This window comes from Ceratotherium simum, chromosome 29 (assembly GCF_057802395.1).
Source record: "Ceratotherium simum simum isolate JZ-2026a chromosome 29, ASM5780239v1, whole genome shotgun sequence".
Taxonomy (NCBI): domain Eukaryota; kingdom Metazoa; phylum Chordata; class Mammalia; order Perissodactyla; family Rhinocerotidae; genus Ceratotherium; species Ceratotherium simum.
Window position 1 is genome coordinate 27,974,681 of NC_141928.1, and position 15,281 is coordinate 27,989,961.

At 46.4% G+C, this 15,281-nt stretch overlaps 1 protein-coding gene across 12 annotated transcripts in view; it reads right to left on the reverse strand.

Annotated features, from left to right (window-relative positions):
* Positions 1-15,281, reverse strand: part of ZNF462 (zinc finger protein 462) — a 137,603-nt gene that overhangs the window by 74,243 nt on the left and 48,079 nt on the right. For all 12 annotated transcript variants that reach the window (XR_015548965.1, XR_015548966.1, XM_087419347.1 and 9 more), the window contains 3 exons: positions 8,166-8,415; positions 2,016-7,615; positions 1,089-1,253 (listed from right to left, as the gene is read on the reverse strand). Coding sequence is in view for 10 of the 12 variants with exons in the window: in XM_087419347.1 (XP_087275473.1) it covers positions 1,089-1,253; positions 2,016-7,615; positions 8,166-8,385 (5,985 nt within the window). In the remaining 2 variants the exon portion in view is untranslated. The remainder of the gene's footprint in view (positions 1-1,088; positions 1,254-2,015; positions 7,616-8,165; positions 8,416-15,281) is intronic.

Sequence of the window (15,281 nt, forward strand, 5' to 3'; positions counted from 1 at the left end):
CCCACGCTCATCCTCACCCCGCAGTGACTTCACTCCTTGACTCGAGGTTGCTCTATGATCAGTTCCAAAAATTAACGAGCAGCCTAGTTTTAAGTCACTCATGTTTTGAGGTAGCTCCTTGGATTACTGATTAAACACGAAGGGTCGCTCTGTCTCCCTCGAGGAATTCCAGGAAGCAAGCCTGGGACACACTGCAGTGGCGTGGAGGAAGCTGACACCACCACCGCCCCTGGGTGCCACTGCTCTGCCAACAGCAGGAAGCCTTCGGTCTTCATTGAGGAAAAGCAGAAGCTTTACCTCCATGCCACCCTGGCATGATCAAGATCAAGAAGAGCAGATGACAAAAATACATTCACGTATCCAGAAAGAGCAGAGCCCTGAACTAACTTCTCTGTTCAAAAATAAGCGCTTGGCAATATCCCGGAAGGCAGGATGGCAGCTTGGTTATTGAAACAGCGGCTGCTATTAGGATTACGATGTTCAAAATAGGTGGTCTAACGAAGGTGGGGGGAAGAGGGAAGGCACGTGTCAGCAACATATGGGGAGAGGGGATGGAGGAGACAAATCAGGTCAATGGGCTCTCAGGGCCACCCGGGACTTGTAGACTTTTAGTTTTAATGTTTCTTATGCTCCTCAAAGGACCCAGGATAAGAAGTAAGAGATTCTCCTGGGCTCTGTGCACCGACAGCCAAGTGAGAATAGGAAGAGGTCAGGCAAGGGAGCAGCAGCAGCAGAACACATGGGAACAGAACCTGCTTGATCCCTCTCAAGAGCTCGGGCAACACCTAATGGCACTAAACGCAGCAGTCGGGCGACCCAAGCCTCCTGTACCGAGGCCCGGATCTTCCGTTTCCACCAAACTATCCGCGTGGAAGGGAACCAGATCGAAACGCGACCAGGTCGAAACACGAAAGATGAGGGAGGTCCAACCTGCAAAGAAATCAAAACACGCCAGACCAATCCAAGCACACCCAGGAATGCCCACCTTCTGGGATGCCCTTACCTGAGCTGCTTCGAGCAACGGGGTTAACAAGGAACGCGCATCGCTCACACACGAGAACGCTCATCCAGACCTTCCCGGTTCTCACCTTCACGGCGGCTGACACGGCCGGGACACTGCCGTACTGGACGTGTTTCCGGAGGTGATTACAGATGGCTCGGAGCGTCGGGTGCACTTCCACACAGAACTTACACTTGTAGCCCACCACCTTCCTCTCCTTGATCTTTGGCACCTCTTCTAAGTGACCAAAAGGCTGGTAAAATACAGTGGTAGCCATCAGTACTCCGAGCCCTCCCTCAATTGCCGGCATTTATTCTTGTAGCTTACTAGCAGATTTTATTTTAAAGCAGATTAGCAGGTTAAAAACCAAAGGAGAGCTATGTGAGTGTTTTTACATAATGAATTCGTCAGAGTCGTGGCACACTGCCTACGAGGCAAAGTCTCTGGAACCCAAACACGTTACAACTTGTGAGTAGAGAAGATCTCTGTGTAGAAGCCTCATCGTCACTGCCACCAAGGTATCTGGTTTGCAAACCCATTTCAACTACGAAGGCGAAACGTTGCACAGCTATGCCATTAGCGAACTTCTTGACCAAAACAACATCTACTCCTTGAGATGTTAGGTTCCTGTAGCAGACACTGCAGACCAAGGCATGGCTGAGGAGCTCTAATGATACCAAGAGGCCGCCCACAGCTGCCTTAGGAAAGAGCGAGCGTTGTCGTGTAACTAGGTCTCAGACAAGGCTACTTGGCAGAAGGAAATACAGAGAAACCACCCAACCCTCCCCTGGGGAGCCTTGGGAGGAGTGAGCGGGAGGGGAACAGGACCGTGGAGAAGGGTGAGCACGGAATGGGGGATAATCAAGCTCGAAATGTGTAATTGACTTATTGAGCTCTCTGGCAAGCTAAGTCACTAGGAAGCCTGTAGCAGAGTTTGGCTGGCAACGAAGAAGTGCATGTGGGCATCAGTGATGAGAGGCCTCCTGGGGGAAGGGAAATCAAAACATATCCTTACCCTCTCTTGTTTGAAATCTGCAAAAGCACCATCTGCATATTTCTGCTTGCTCAAAAGCTGTTTCCTCCTCTCCTGACGTTTGGCACGCTTCTGGAATTCCTCATTGTGAATGTTCAAGTGTGAGGTCAGCTCGGCGGTGCTCTGCAGCCTGCTATCACAGTGCTTACACTGGTAGGCGGAGTTGTGCAAGCGAGGGCCGTTGCTCAGGATGATGAAGTCCCTCTTCAGGTCCCGACTGTGGTGGTCGGTATAATGCATGCACAGCAGCTCCGCCGTGCTGAACGAGAGCCTGAAGCATTTGATGCAGCGGAATGGGAGCCACTCGATTTCGTGAGCTTCGCCTCCCTCCACCTCGGCTTTCTCAAAGCCGCCTCTCTCCTCCTCCTCCACCAGCATCGGCTTCTCATGCTCGTCGGCGTAGACGGCGGTGAAGTAGCCCCCCAGCTTGCTGGCGTGTTGCTTCTTTGGGAACACCCCCGGGTGGCGCTTCATGTAATGGGACACGATGCCCTTCTTGCTGAAGGACTGGAAGGAGCACAGCGAGCACTTCTTCTTCTCCACTGCCCGCCGGAGTTCCTCGCTGAGCTGCGGAGAGTCGTCCTTGGGCGGCGACGGGATGATCACCTTGTTGGGTTTGTCGCTGATGGTCCTGGAGGCTGCCAGGCAGTGGGTGTAATATGCGTCGATGTCGTGGCGCTTCTGGTAGTGGGCCGCCAGCCCTTTGCGGATGGGGTTGGTGTAGGCACACAGGGCACACTTGAAGAGGTTGTTCTTGCCCTCCGGCTGGGCTCGGACGTTGTTGTGCTTGATGCGGTAGTGCCTGGCGATCCCCTTCCGCGTGGAGCAGAAGTACTTACAGAGCTGACACCGGAACACAGTGTGGGAGACCAGGTGCGAGGTAGAGAAGTGAGAAGTGGACAAGGGCTCCTCTCCCACCTCCTCCTCGGTGATGGAGACTTGGGAGGGGCTCACTTCAGTGGTTATCTCGGGCTCGAGGGAGATGGGCAGCTTCGGGGGTGACTGGGAAAAGACATCAAATTCAGGCTGATTGTGATACTTCTCATAGTGGATCTTGAGCTTCTCCAAAGTGCCATGCGTGTACGGACACAGTTTGCAGCGGTAGGCGCCGTAGCCTTGCTTGAAGATCCGGCTCGTCTCCTCCACGTCATTCTGGGCGATGTCGGCAGATTGCTCCACGTCATGCACAAAGTCCTCTGCGGTCACCTTGATGGACGGGTGTCGCTTCTGGTAGTGGGTCAGGACGCCGTGGATGCGGGTGTTGATGTACGGGCAATGCCTGCATTTGTAGACGGCACCCGGGTTGATGTCGATGTCCTGGGCAAAGTCAGCAGCCTTCACTTTCATGCCCGGGTGCTTCTTCCCATAATGGGTAAGAAGGCCATGCAAGTTGTTATACTCAGACTGGCACACCGTGCACTGGTACGGGGTGGAGGATATGGCGGGGTTGGCGGCAGCTAGCTGGATGCTTTTCTCTGGGGAAAGTCTTGCATCCTCTGGGCATTCAGCTTCCTGCTCGGGGAGGGGCGTGGGCATACTGTTCTCACAATTCAAAGGGCCCACCAACTCTTCAGCTAAAGGGAGGGGATTCTCAATAGCATCTTTCTCCTTGATGATATCCAGCAGCACCGACTCATCACCATTCATGGCCCAGGGGTGGAATGCTTGGTAGTGATTGGTGATGTCCCAGATGGAGATGGCTTCAAAAACACAGTCTCTGCATCTGTACGTTTTGGCTTCAGCTGGCATGGTGAGAGAGGGAGGGGAGGGGTCTGGCCCAGCCCAGAGCTTGGTGGCCATGTAAGTATAGTCAACGTAATGTTCTGGATGCCTCCTTTGGTAATGTAGGAGCAAACCACTGGGCTCCGTGTGGGAATAGATGCACCACTCGCAGTGGTAGCCAGCTTCTATCAAGCCATCTAGAAAGGCCCATCGCATGATGGACGTGACTGTGGCCTTCAGGGCAGGGTGGTCTTTCTTGATATGCTTCCTCAGTGCATAAAAGTAGGGGGAGGTATAGGAACACTGCCTACATTTGAGGGCTCGGAGTTTAGTCTTGTCCCGCTCCACATTAGAGGGGGGGACAAGCAAGCAACTGGCAGGCTTCTTCTGGTTACGGTCACAGAGGCTTCGGATGGTGGCCGTGTGCTGCCGGATCACGTCTGCGTTGGCCTTGAAGTCCCGGTGCTTCTTCTGATAATGAATGAGTACACCTTTGACCGTTCGGTTCCCGTAATCACAGTGCTGGCAAAAAAACATCTCATTCTCCACAGGAGGGCCATCTCTCTCAGAGCTGCTTCGGTTCAGCTGTTGCATGGGGCCGGGTGGCCGGGGGGAGCCTTGGAGCCCCTCGACCCCTCTCATCATTGCAGCTGTGGGAGGAGCCTGTCTGATATATTTGGCAGTAACCTTTATTTCTGGGTGTCTTTTCTGGTAGTGGACAAGCACTCCCACAACTGACCGATTGCTGTAGGAACAGTGCTTGCAGTAGTAGAGCTCAGTACTGAGGTCTGGTGGCGGGGGTGGTGGGGGGGGTGGGGAACCCATGTTGGACATTTTGGGAGACATTGGAGCACCCACCTCAAATGATAATTGAGAAAGGGCAGAGCCCCTGTCCACAGACACCATTCGCATGGTTTTCTGGATCCTAAAGTAGGAAGCCTTTTCTTCCGGGTGTTTCTTCTGATAATGAACCAGGACAGAATGCATATTGGGGCTCGCGAACGAGCAAACGTCACAATCGTAAACGACAACGGTGTTAACCGAGGGGTCCTTCTGGTTTTCACATTCTGGAGTAAAGGTCTTGGAAGGAGTGTTTTTATTAAACGTCGCTGGCATACCGCCACCACGAGCCACGGGAGTGGAAGTCGCCATGTTCTTGGGAGCCGAATTCAGAATCTCTCTCAGTGTCTGGGATTCTGTACTCAGTCCTTCCTGCTGCTCCACGACATAGCTTGAAAATATCATTGCGTTGTTAATCTTAACCGTGGGATGCATTCTTTGGTAATGGGGCATCAGGCTTCTAACATTCGGGCTCGTGTAGGAACAAAACCGACACCGGTAGATCAGGTCCGAATGGTCAAAGTTGAGTACATTCATGGCTTCTGGGTGGTGTTCACCATAATGCTGCTGCAGATCCTCAAAGTTAGTGTAATCGATGTAGCATTCCAGGCACCTGTACACCGCACTGTGATCGTTGGGGTCCAAGATGTACCTAAAGCTGAATTTAATGTACGGGTGCATTCGTTGGTAGTGGGTGCTGACACTCCGGGCAGATTTGTTGTTAAAGTCACAGTGTTTGCAATAGTAAAGCCTTCCAGAGTCACTAAAGTCTGTATTTTCATTATTGTGCTCAGTTCCGTAGATAGGAGCCTGGGTGTTCAGCAGAGCGGTACTGGAAACTTGGTGATCTTTCATGTTGGTTGAGGAGCCGTAATAATCCTCTTCATCTTCAGAAAGGGTGAGTTCAATCTCAGCCCCATTGGTGGCGTTGTAATCATGGGTGACGTTTCTGAAGTTGGGCTCCTTCTGGGACTCACTGGCGTCTCTGGCCCAAATCTGTTGGGCTGAAAAGGAAGTGGGCACCTCCATGACTGGCTCTGCTGGCTCTTCTTCCCTGTCCAGCTCCACCTCTATCTCCACTTCATTGTCTTCCTCTTCCTCCTCGTCATCCTCGACATTGATCACCGCATCTTCCTGCTGTTTGGTTCGGTTAATCTTGCTCTGCAGGTTACTTGCTATCTCGTCTATCCTAGTTCTCTTCTTCACGGGCGATAAATCGAGAGGAAAGTCATTAGCGAGCTTCCTAGAGGCCTTAGCTACAAAATTGTTCTTGGAGGACAACCCAAGAATTGAGGTCTGACTTTTCTTCACAGTGTTGCTGGAAGAGGGGTGGCTGTCTGTCTCACTTTCCAATGATAGGCTTGAGGGCTGCCCCTCGAATTTTGGCAAGTTGTCGCAGAACGAGTGTTTGTGCTGCTGATGGACTCTTAGCCCTTTCAGAGTCGTGGTGGAGTAATTACACATGGTGCATTTGTACGGGTGCAGGGGTGGGGCTTGCATGGGCGGCTGCGGCTGCTGCGTCGCTGGTGGCTGGGGCTGGGGTGGCACCTGATGTGGTGGCTGTAGCTGCGGCTGGGATGGAGGTGGTGGTGGTGGCGGTGGTGGCGGCGGCGGCTGTTGCTGCTGCAAGGGATCCAGCATGACACCTGCCTTCCTACCGTTGATGCTTGAGCTCTCGTAAGACACTACACCTTCATTCAGTGAGGAAGAAAGGCTTTCACTCTGGGAATTCACAGCATCCCAATCTGACGCGTTACCCGTGTGACACTGTTTGTGAGCCCCGAGTTTTAATGAGCTCTTGCAAGTAAACGGACATTCGTCACATTTGTAGACAGCTGTCTTTCCAGATAAGTGGATGTTTTCTATGTGACGGGAGATGCTACGCCGATGCATGGTGAGGAAAGGACAAAAGGGGCACTGGAACCGATTCATGAATCTTCTAAACGGAATCCCCTTGGTCTCCAATAATTTGTTGCCATCTGAGCCCATCAGCTGCTCTGCAGACAGGCCTGCTGTCTGGTGATCCATAGCATTTAAACCATTCTCACTGTCTATTTCATTTAACTCTTCATCAGAACTAGAGTCATTCAGCATGCTGTTTGTTTCCAGGTCGGCAGAAGAATTGGTCATGTCAGCTATTCCATAACGGGATCTCTCTGCCAAGTTAACAAGGCCAGAATTGTGAGGTGACTTCGGCTTCATCGGAGGGTAAGACATGGGCGAAAACTTGGAAGCTGAAGAAGAATTGGGTCTCATGATGGAGTTACTGATGGAGCCCCTGAAGTTGGAGACGTTTGCGTTGGGTATCTCCCGGCTTGCAGCATTCATGGACAGATAAGTGGAGTTGGAAGTGGGGCTGGGGGAACTCTTGTTCTGCACGTCAGGTAGATTAGTCCCTTCTTGTTGCTGTCTGAGACTGGAAAGGATCTTGACCATACTGCGGTGTTTCTTCATCATGTGGTCACACCAGCGTTCTCGGCGAGGGGTCTGGTAGCTGCACCACTCACAGCAGAAGTTGCCTCGAGACTTGGTCAAAGGCTTGACCATAGATTCTAAGATGCTGCGCTCCACGACCTCTGCTGGCAGTTCCTTGCAGGGGTCCTGTAGGGACACGGGTGGGACCACTGGGTCGGGCAGCGGAGCAGGGGCAGGCGGGGGAGCAGTGGTCTCCTTCAAATTGTTCTTGTGATACATCTTCTGATGCTTAATTATTCTTGCTCTCCTTGGTGACTTGTATGTGCAAAACTGGCAAGAGAAGACCTTTCCAAACCCCTCGTGCATCATGATATTATAATTTAAGGATCCTGGAACAGGGGGTCCTGCCGAACTCCCTTCAGCTTGAGCTCCGTGGACCTTCCTAGTGTGTTCTATGAGGAGGTTTTTTGACCTGAAGTAGCGTACACAGAACTTGCATTGAAAAAACTTGCTTGTTGGTTTGGGATTAGGGGCAATATGCTGACTGTAATATCCTGGACTGTGGCCATAGTAACTGCCAGTCCCCAATGCAGTTGCATTTTGACCTAAAGAGAAAGCATAAGGTAAGTGGGAAGAAAAAAGCAAAGCAAAAGAGAATTGAGAGATTCAATCATGCAAATCAATTTTTCTTTTCAATTATTCTTCATTAATAAACATCACATTCAAAAGGCCTAGCAGCTCAAGATGAGGCCCTGAAGAGTATTAACTAAGCATTAATGAACATACACATATTGCTTCTCACGGATGAAGATGCAGTGTACAGCTTTAGGTACAATACTCTCCTCATCTCCACAAATGTGCCATGTAGCTATAAAAACTCAAGTTTCACAAACTGCAATATTCATTCTAGAACTTTCCGAGACACTACCCTGTTCTCCAAATTAAAACAAAACTAGGAGACATAAGGAAGCTGAGAGGACAATTACCTGGGATACTCAAGAAGAGAAGAAACACAATGCCCAAACCACAAAAATGGCTCACAAAGAACAAGAAATTCTGTAGAAGCTATGTATATCAAGAACCATGACTACAGGCTAAGAATAGATTTGACAGCAATGAAATATATCAGATATGCTGAGTTTAGTATACATTTACCTGATAAATCCTCTGCAATCGCAAATTCATCTTTTATAGAAGAAAACTCCACCTCTGTCTGATTACTGGCATTCATGGACCCCGATCGTGGCTCGTTAGCGTTGTCTTCAGCAACATCAGTTGGCTGCAGAAATGCCGTGTGGACATCCTGAATGTGCGCCTTGAGATCTTCATAAGATGGGGCTCTGAAATCACAGCCATCACATTGAAGCACCTCCATGATCTGGGTCTACCCTCTCACATTAGGAACCTGTGGCAGAAGTCAGAACAAAACATCTTAAGGAACGCACTCATTGCACACCCCAAGCTGACGGGGATACAAGTCCATTAATGGAAAAAATTCCAAGATCGGCAGATTTTTCTTACTGAACACTGCCAGTTGGAACACTGGTCAAAGAAAGGCAATCAGACATAATAGGGATGATGTCCTTGACTTCATAACTTCAAAGAAGGAAAAAAACCCAGATAAACTTTTTCTGGCTTGATAGAAATATATCTTCAAATGCCATTTGTGGAGGAAATCCTTAATATTTCAAAAGTTTTAGTAGTTTCTGAATTTGACTGAATTTAAATTTCTTGGTAAGTTAATATTGACTTTGATTCTGGTTTGGACCCATTTTCTTTTCGAATTAGAACTTTCTTAGAAGTAAAGAAGATACCTCTACAGAAGAAAGGACAAATTTCAATCTTCATTACCTGTTTAATATTATAACATTAATGTTTTATCACCAAATGGTAAAATAGTATTAAATTTTAGAGTGGCAGTAGGGAGAGCTTTTATTGTACCTTTTTTAATTCCAATATCTTAAGTGATTGGGGTACATCTCTTTCCTCCTTCCCCAAAACAGTTTAGTTAGGTTTTTTTTTCATGAGCTAAATGGTGATTTGCTTTTTACTACCTACCAATTATAACCTAACAGCTTCTCCAATTTAATTAGGTCATAAAATATTTCTCACGAGATTCTCAAACAACCAACTTCAGATGACAATCCAGTTTCTAGTTTAAAGTTACACCTTGGTGCCTCAATTTACATTAAGGCAACAGAAATGTGCCGTTTTGAAGAAGGGATTCTAAGCCATGATTTAATTTTTTCCCACTTCTCTCCTTTACAAACGTCAAGTGTATACTTGGACACAACAACTGTGAACCTGTATAGCACAAAGCAAAACTTGCCCAGCTACCTTCATTCTGCTATTTACTATGTGGCTGAAATATAAAGCTAGCTTCACATTAACTCAATGGAGAGTCCCACCATTAAGAAGGTAAAAATGTATTCGAAAGTGCAGTCCTTCCTATCTTAATATCTATGCTGAGTTGAGATACCCAGTTATTATCTTAATGAGTGAGTTACTTCATTGAGCTCACCGCAAACTCTACCAAGTCATTGGAATCTAGAACCAGATGTCTAAGAACTAAAGCTGTGGCCAAATCTTTCTCTACTTTTATTGTAGAGCAACTTTCTATACTTTTATTGTAAAAGATAAATTATTTCTGCAGGAGGAACAAAGTCTAGTGATAAGTCAATGTAGTGAAAGGGACCATTGCAGGAGGATTTTCCATGAAAGAACGCTCCTGCTGATAGCCTGCTAAAATAACTTCTGGCAAGTTCAGCTCTGGACAGGCTGAGCTGGCAGAGCGAGACGCAGATATTTACCTCCTCTGCTTTCACCCAGCAATTTATCCTTTTTCAATAAACATTGAACTGTGCACCAGAGTCTTTTCAGCTAACTAAGTCTCAATATTCCAGATACACAAGCTTTTATGTCTAAGCACCAACCCAAATTGTGTGGCAGAGCTTGCTATCAGCTCTGGATCAAATTACAGCAGTCACTGAGGCCCCACCCCACTTCTCCTTTCGCACAGTCCATTAGACCTGAAAACAAATTTTTCCATGGTGCAGACGACTCCTGCATTTAGAACACTTCACAGAAAAAAGCAGATCATCCAGTGTGCACTCCCATCCCCCTAGCTTAGTCCTTTCATCTCAGCCAAACAAGCCACAGCTCTGCTGAATGTGTTTATCACACTTTCAAGAGATATGAGCTTCTGCGTCACCGAAGCTTTAAGACTCACTAAGCTGCCCTAGTCCTCTGAGCTTTAGGAGCAGCCATTTTAGCTCAGAGCTTCTCCTCCGTGCACAACATGGCTTCTCTGGGATTCTGCTAGGCTGACAATCAGAAATGAACAGTAGAAGAGCAGACTGGGCTCCTCTTATGCTCTTCTCCTCCCAACAAAGAACGAACTGTTTTCATTTCTTTCCGAAAAGCTGCACCTTTCTGCTCCTCAAATGTCATTCACCAAGATCTCCGAAGGTTCTTTTATCCCATGATTGATATGCTTGTTCCTTAGTCCCAGCACAGCACTGGTTATTGCAGGACGATCCTGGACCAGACCCTGTTCTACAGCAGGATTTGGGGGTGCGGTGGGGGGACCTCCAGAATGCCTTGGCTTCTTGGGAGTTGTCCTTCCACACACAGAAGACATACCATCCGACTCTGCTTGCCAGATTCCAAAGTCTAATGACCTTTGTTAATCACCAGCCAGTCTGTCTGCATCAGCAGACCCTGCCAACAGACACACCCTTCAACACAAAGGCTGTAGCTATTCCTTTTAAAAGAGGTTCTCTGAAAGCTCCATTGTGTAGCCGAGAGGAAAACAAAATCTCTTCCCTTCAAAACTTCAAGCCTTTAGAAATAATGCAACAAAAGCCTTTCTGCTGTGTGTCTTTTGGAAAGTTTGAGCCTGGTTTGCACAACATCAACAAAAATGATGGTTCTGCACCAGGAAAGCAGGGCACCTTCAGCATGAAGTCATCCACCCAGAGACGAAATTCACCTCTCTATGCAGTTCTCTAATATCTTGATGACTTCCGAAGCTGTTATGAAAGATTCTAACTTCTCTGGATGCAAACACAAACCAACAGTCCCCTTGTTCTGCTCCAAAGGAGATTAAAGGGTGATGAGATCAGAAAAAAAAAGCCACTGATTTGGAAAAAGAAGAGATGATGAAAGTGATTACCTAATGGGTTCTAGCTTTAATGTTGTTGCTGTCTCTACCTCAAAAATAGCTCAGAGCCTTAGAAGAGGTTAATCTCCAGGCTGCTGAGAGAACCAGCGCCAGGTACAGCTGAATGGCCTTCAATTTCACATCTGCACCAAGTACTGAAATGAGGATGTAGCCTCCTTTGAAAGCCATTTTGCCTTTGTGTACACATTTCTCCTGAAGACGCTGACAGAAGAAAACAGAAATTGCCAGCATGGCCTAAACAATCAAAGAAACAGAAACTTGATGTGTTTATGAGACTGAGGATGTACACATGTGCAAGAAGCGAAAGGAGGAGGAGAAGGGAATAGAAGAGAGACAATGAAAACTGGTCCTGAGGATGACCCGTCCATCAACCAGAGTATGTTTTCACAGCAGATGGTAATCCTCTGAGAAACCAACGACGACGAGAAAAAAGATGAGAAGTGAGCTCTGCCTGTCTGACTGCTTCATGAACCCAGAAAGAGCAGCGACCCCGAAAAGCTAACTAGACACCGATCTGCTACAAAATTATGATTTCAACTTAAAAGCCTTGATCACATATCTACTTACTCCATTTGAAAATATGGTGATAATGAGATTAGCAATATTTTTATTCTCACTGACCAAATTAGCAAAATCAAAAGCAGAAGAGGAAGCTTCTGAATTAACTAAAAAGAAATGCTATTTCGAAAGGTCATGAGATGAATCTACAAATCAAGCAAGCACCCCCTCCCACCCCCAGTGCAATATTGCCAGGCCCCTCAAGGTCAAGCAGCCGTTGGATGACTAGACTCTAAACACCAGCCATGGTGATGATGCCTGCTAGGTGAATATGGATTTGTTCTCAAATAACCTAGCTCTTAATGTGACTAGTCCTCCTCACATGAAACCCCTAGACCATTCTAACCATTCATTACTCTTCTGTACTGCTTACTGTCGGTTGTTGGTTTGCTGACTTTACATTTATAGTTTGAGGATTTCAAAATGTGGGGTTTTGATGGGAAACCCCAAACCCAATTTTCCATATCTGACAAACTCTTGAAGACATATTTAAAGAAAATCCAGAGATCTTGTTAAAGATTTGAAATATACACATGAGAATGGAGAAAGGGAAAATGGACTCAGGCTGCTCTTTCTCAATCTGAAGAATACCAATTGTAATTTATACCGTCTGCCCACCCACTTCCTGTGCTCAGAATTCCAGGGATCTTTCAGCCTCAGCTTTCCTCCTGGGAAGATACATCGTGTGTGCTTCCAACTCACTGCCCAGCCATAACAGGAGATGGGGAGGTGCCGCTGATGTTTCACAGCCTTCTCATAATCCTGCCACCATCAACCCTCACCCAGGTCAGCTTGGCAAGCAGCGTTCTTTAAGCTGGCATGGCCCAGGAGCATAAACGTGGTCTTCAGAATCCCAACTGTCTCCAGAAAGTGTCCAAATTAAAACGTGCAGGCCTTGCCTGGATCTAACCTGTTCTCTGCCTGAAGGACTGCAAACCAGCGATGAAGCTGTGAAGCAACATAGCCACGGGGATTCAACAGCAACTAATTATAACCTTCAAAGCCTGGGAGAAATAGAACCAGAAACACCATAAGGTGCTTTTCCTCTGTCCACTCCAGAAACCTACTTTCACTTCTAAGACACTGAACTCCCCAGTTCTCCTGAATCACAATACTAATAAGAAGTTTTAGTTAGCAGCTGTTGTTTATGCTTTTCTTATTGTCCTTTTCTATGGATGGAAAAACCAATGATTCGAGGACAGCTATTGGAATGCATACACTTTGGAATCGTCCAGCTAGAAAAACAGAAAAATCAGGAACCTAAAGATCATTCTGCAAATGTATTTGCAGATGGGAAACTGTTGATACGACGGGGTCAAAGAGCTATGGGGTGTGTTGGGAGGTTAACATTTCTAATTGCAAGCCCCAGAACCATGGTTTGGGAGGAAGGAAGAATTTTCATGCTTATAATGAAAAACGAGGGGAAAAAAATCATTAATCCACTTGCGAATGGGGGTTGCTCCTCTTGGCAACAAGGGGTGTTTTATGTTGCTACTTATCCTTTACTCTTTTCATGGTTGAAGTGGGAGTTCTAATAATTTAAAAATCATTTAAAGCATCTTTCCAAATAGGACTGGACTGAGAAACTGAGGTGAAATCTCCATTCAGGAACAGAGATAGTAGTTATGGAATCAAACTTACAAATGCATATATATATGAAATAATTAATTTTCTTGATTTAATTTGCATTCAGATATGAGCACGTGCCCTCCAAATTTAACAAGCTCTCTGTTAGAGTAGAATCAGTCCCCTTCTCAATAAGTACAAATGACATATGTACTATTCCCATGTAATAATTTTAAAAAAATAAACCAGCAAAATTAACCAACAAAGAACTTCCAACAACAAGCTACCTCCATCAATCCCACAACATTTGGTACTACTATAGATGCTAGCTCACCATGTGGTGTCTTCAAATGTCCTATCAAATGTTTATACTGTTTGCTACATGATCTAAGCAGTTCTGTGTACTCTTGGCAATTCACCACACTAATGAAAGGTTTAACATATCAGGGAGGATAAATAATTAAGGAATTCAGAAGGGAGACACAGCTGTTCTTCAAAACCAAATTTTCAGAAGAGAAAGGATTAATTTGCAATCACATATGTAACCCCCAATATGAGACTGAATTTAAATAGTAGCAGAGAAATACCACGAGACCTTGAGTCTTGCCAATGCATGTGGCCTCTGTTCTATGTGGTCGGCCTGGTCTATCTGTGGGACCTTGTATGTAAGCACAAAGTCTGAAGCAGGCAATCTTCAGATTAATAAACCAGGCACCTTCTGGCCAAGGATGTTAGTCTTCAGGTGATCTCTTATTTTAGTTTTGTTTTCCTCCATAAAGTTTCCAAGTTTTACAGAGCATGCTGGAGTAATATTTCATAACAGATACCTTTGGGATCATCACTAAAATGAGATGGGCATCTAGGGATATAATCCAAGGGACTAAAAGAATGTCAGATATGTAAATAAGAAGCAATTCCGGCTGAGTGACCTGTTATGAAAGCAGGTAGTGAGTGTCTAATACAGACAGAGATAGTACATACCTTCTGGAGAATTCATGCATTCCTTTGCAATGATATAAGGCTAATTGAGGCCAACAGGCCAATAGGCAGTCTGCCAGCTCCCCTGTCCTTAGAAAAGGAAGCGTGTGATTTGAACAAGGAGATAAAAGAGGAGAGAAGGGACTAGAAAAGAAAGGGAGGAAGCAGGATGGTATCTCAGCAGCTTTAGACTTCATTGTCTGCGGGGGGAACCTGAAGTTCACTAGATAATTCTAATTCTGAGAAGTGTCCTGACAACATTCTCCTTGAGAAAGAAAACAAAACAAAACGAAGACGCCTCCTCACACTAAAATTCTCAAAACGCAACCATGACAAATGAGATCGCAGCTCATCTTGTTCTTTCCGATGACGGAAAGCCATTCTTGGTGTCGAATGAATTCTTTGAAATGTCATGGGCCATCAGGAAGTTCCCTGGAAACATTGAAGCCATTCTTGCCTTAGCATTTAGAACGAGGGGTAACTGAGGTCTCTCCTCTCCAGCCAAACCTCACCCAAACGGCAGAGACGGAAAATCACGGTGTTCCTTTACAGACTCTTCAGAATGCCGGCTGGGTTTCTACAGACACTTTCACACTACAAGAACTCTCATTATAAAAATTGTAAAATTAAAGGGAAGTTGTAGATATGCTGCTGGGTCTTCATTACAGAACTGATTAAGACGCAGAGTAAGCAGAAGCTACTGGAAAAGTCATCTTCCACATCCTGAAAGACCAACCATGCCTCAAGTACCTCCGCTGTGGGTTTGAGAGCTTGACTGACCTCAGGCCTTGGGCATCTCTTCATGGCCATAACTGTTCCTGGCACAGAAGGTCTGGCCAAGCACACAAAGGCTAAATTCCACACTTTCAGTGAATGAATCCAGAAACCATTGTAACAACTTACTTTGTTCTCTATTACCATTCCAAAAAAAAAACCCAACAATGTATGGTTGTCGATTTGTGGAGAAAGAAAGTTTTGCTAGAAGA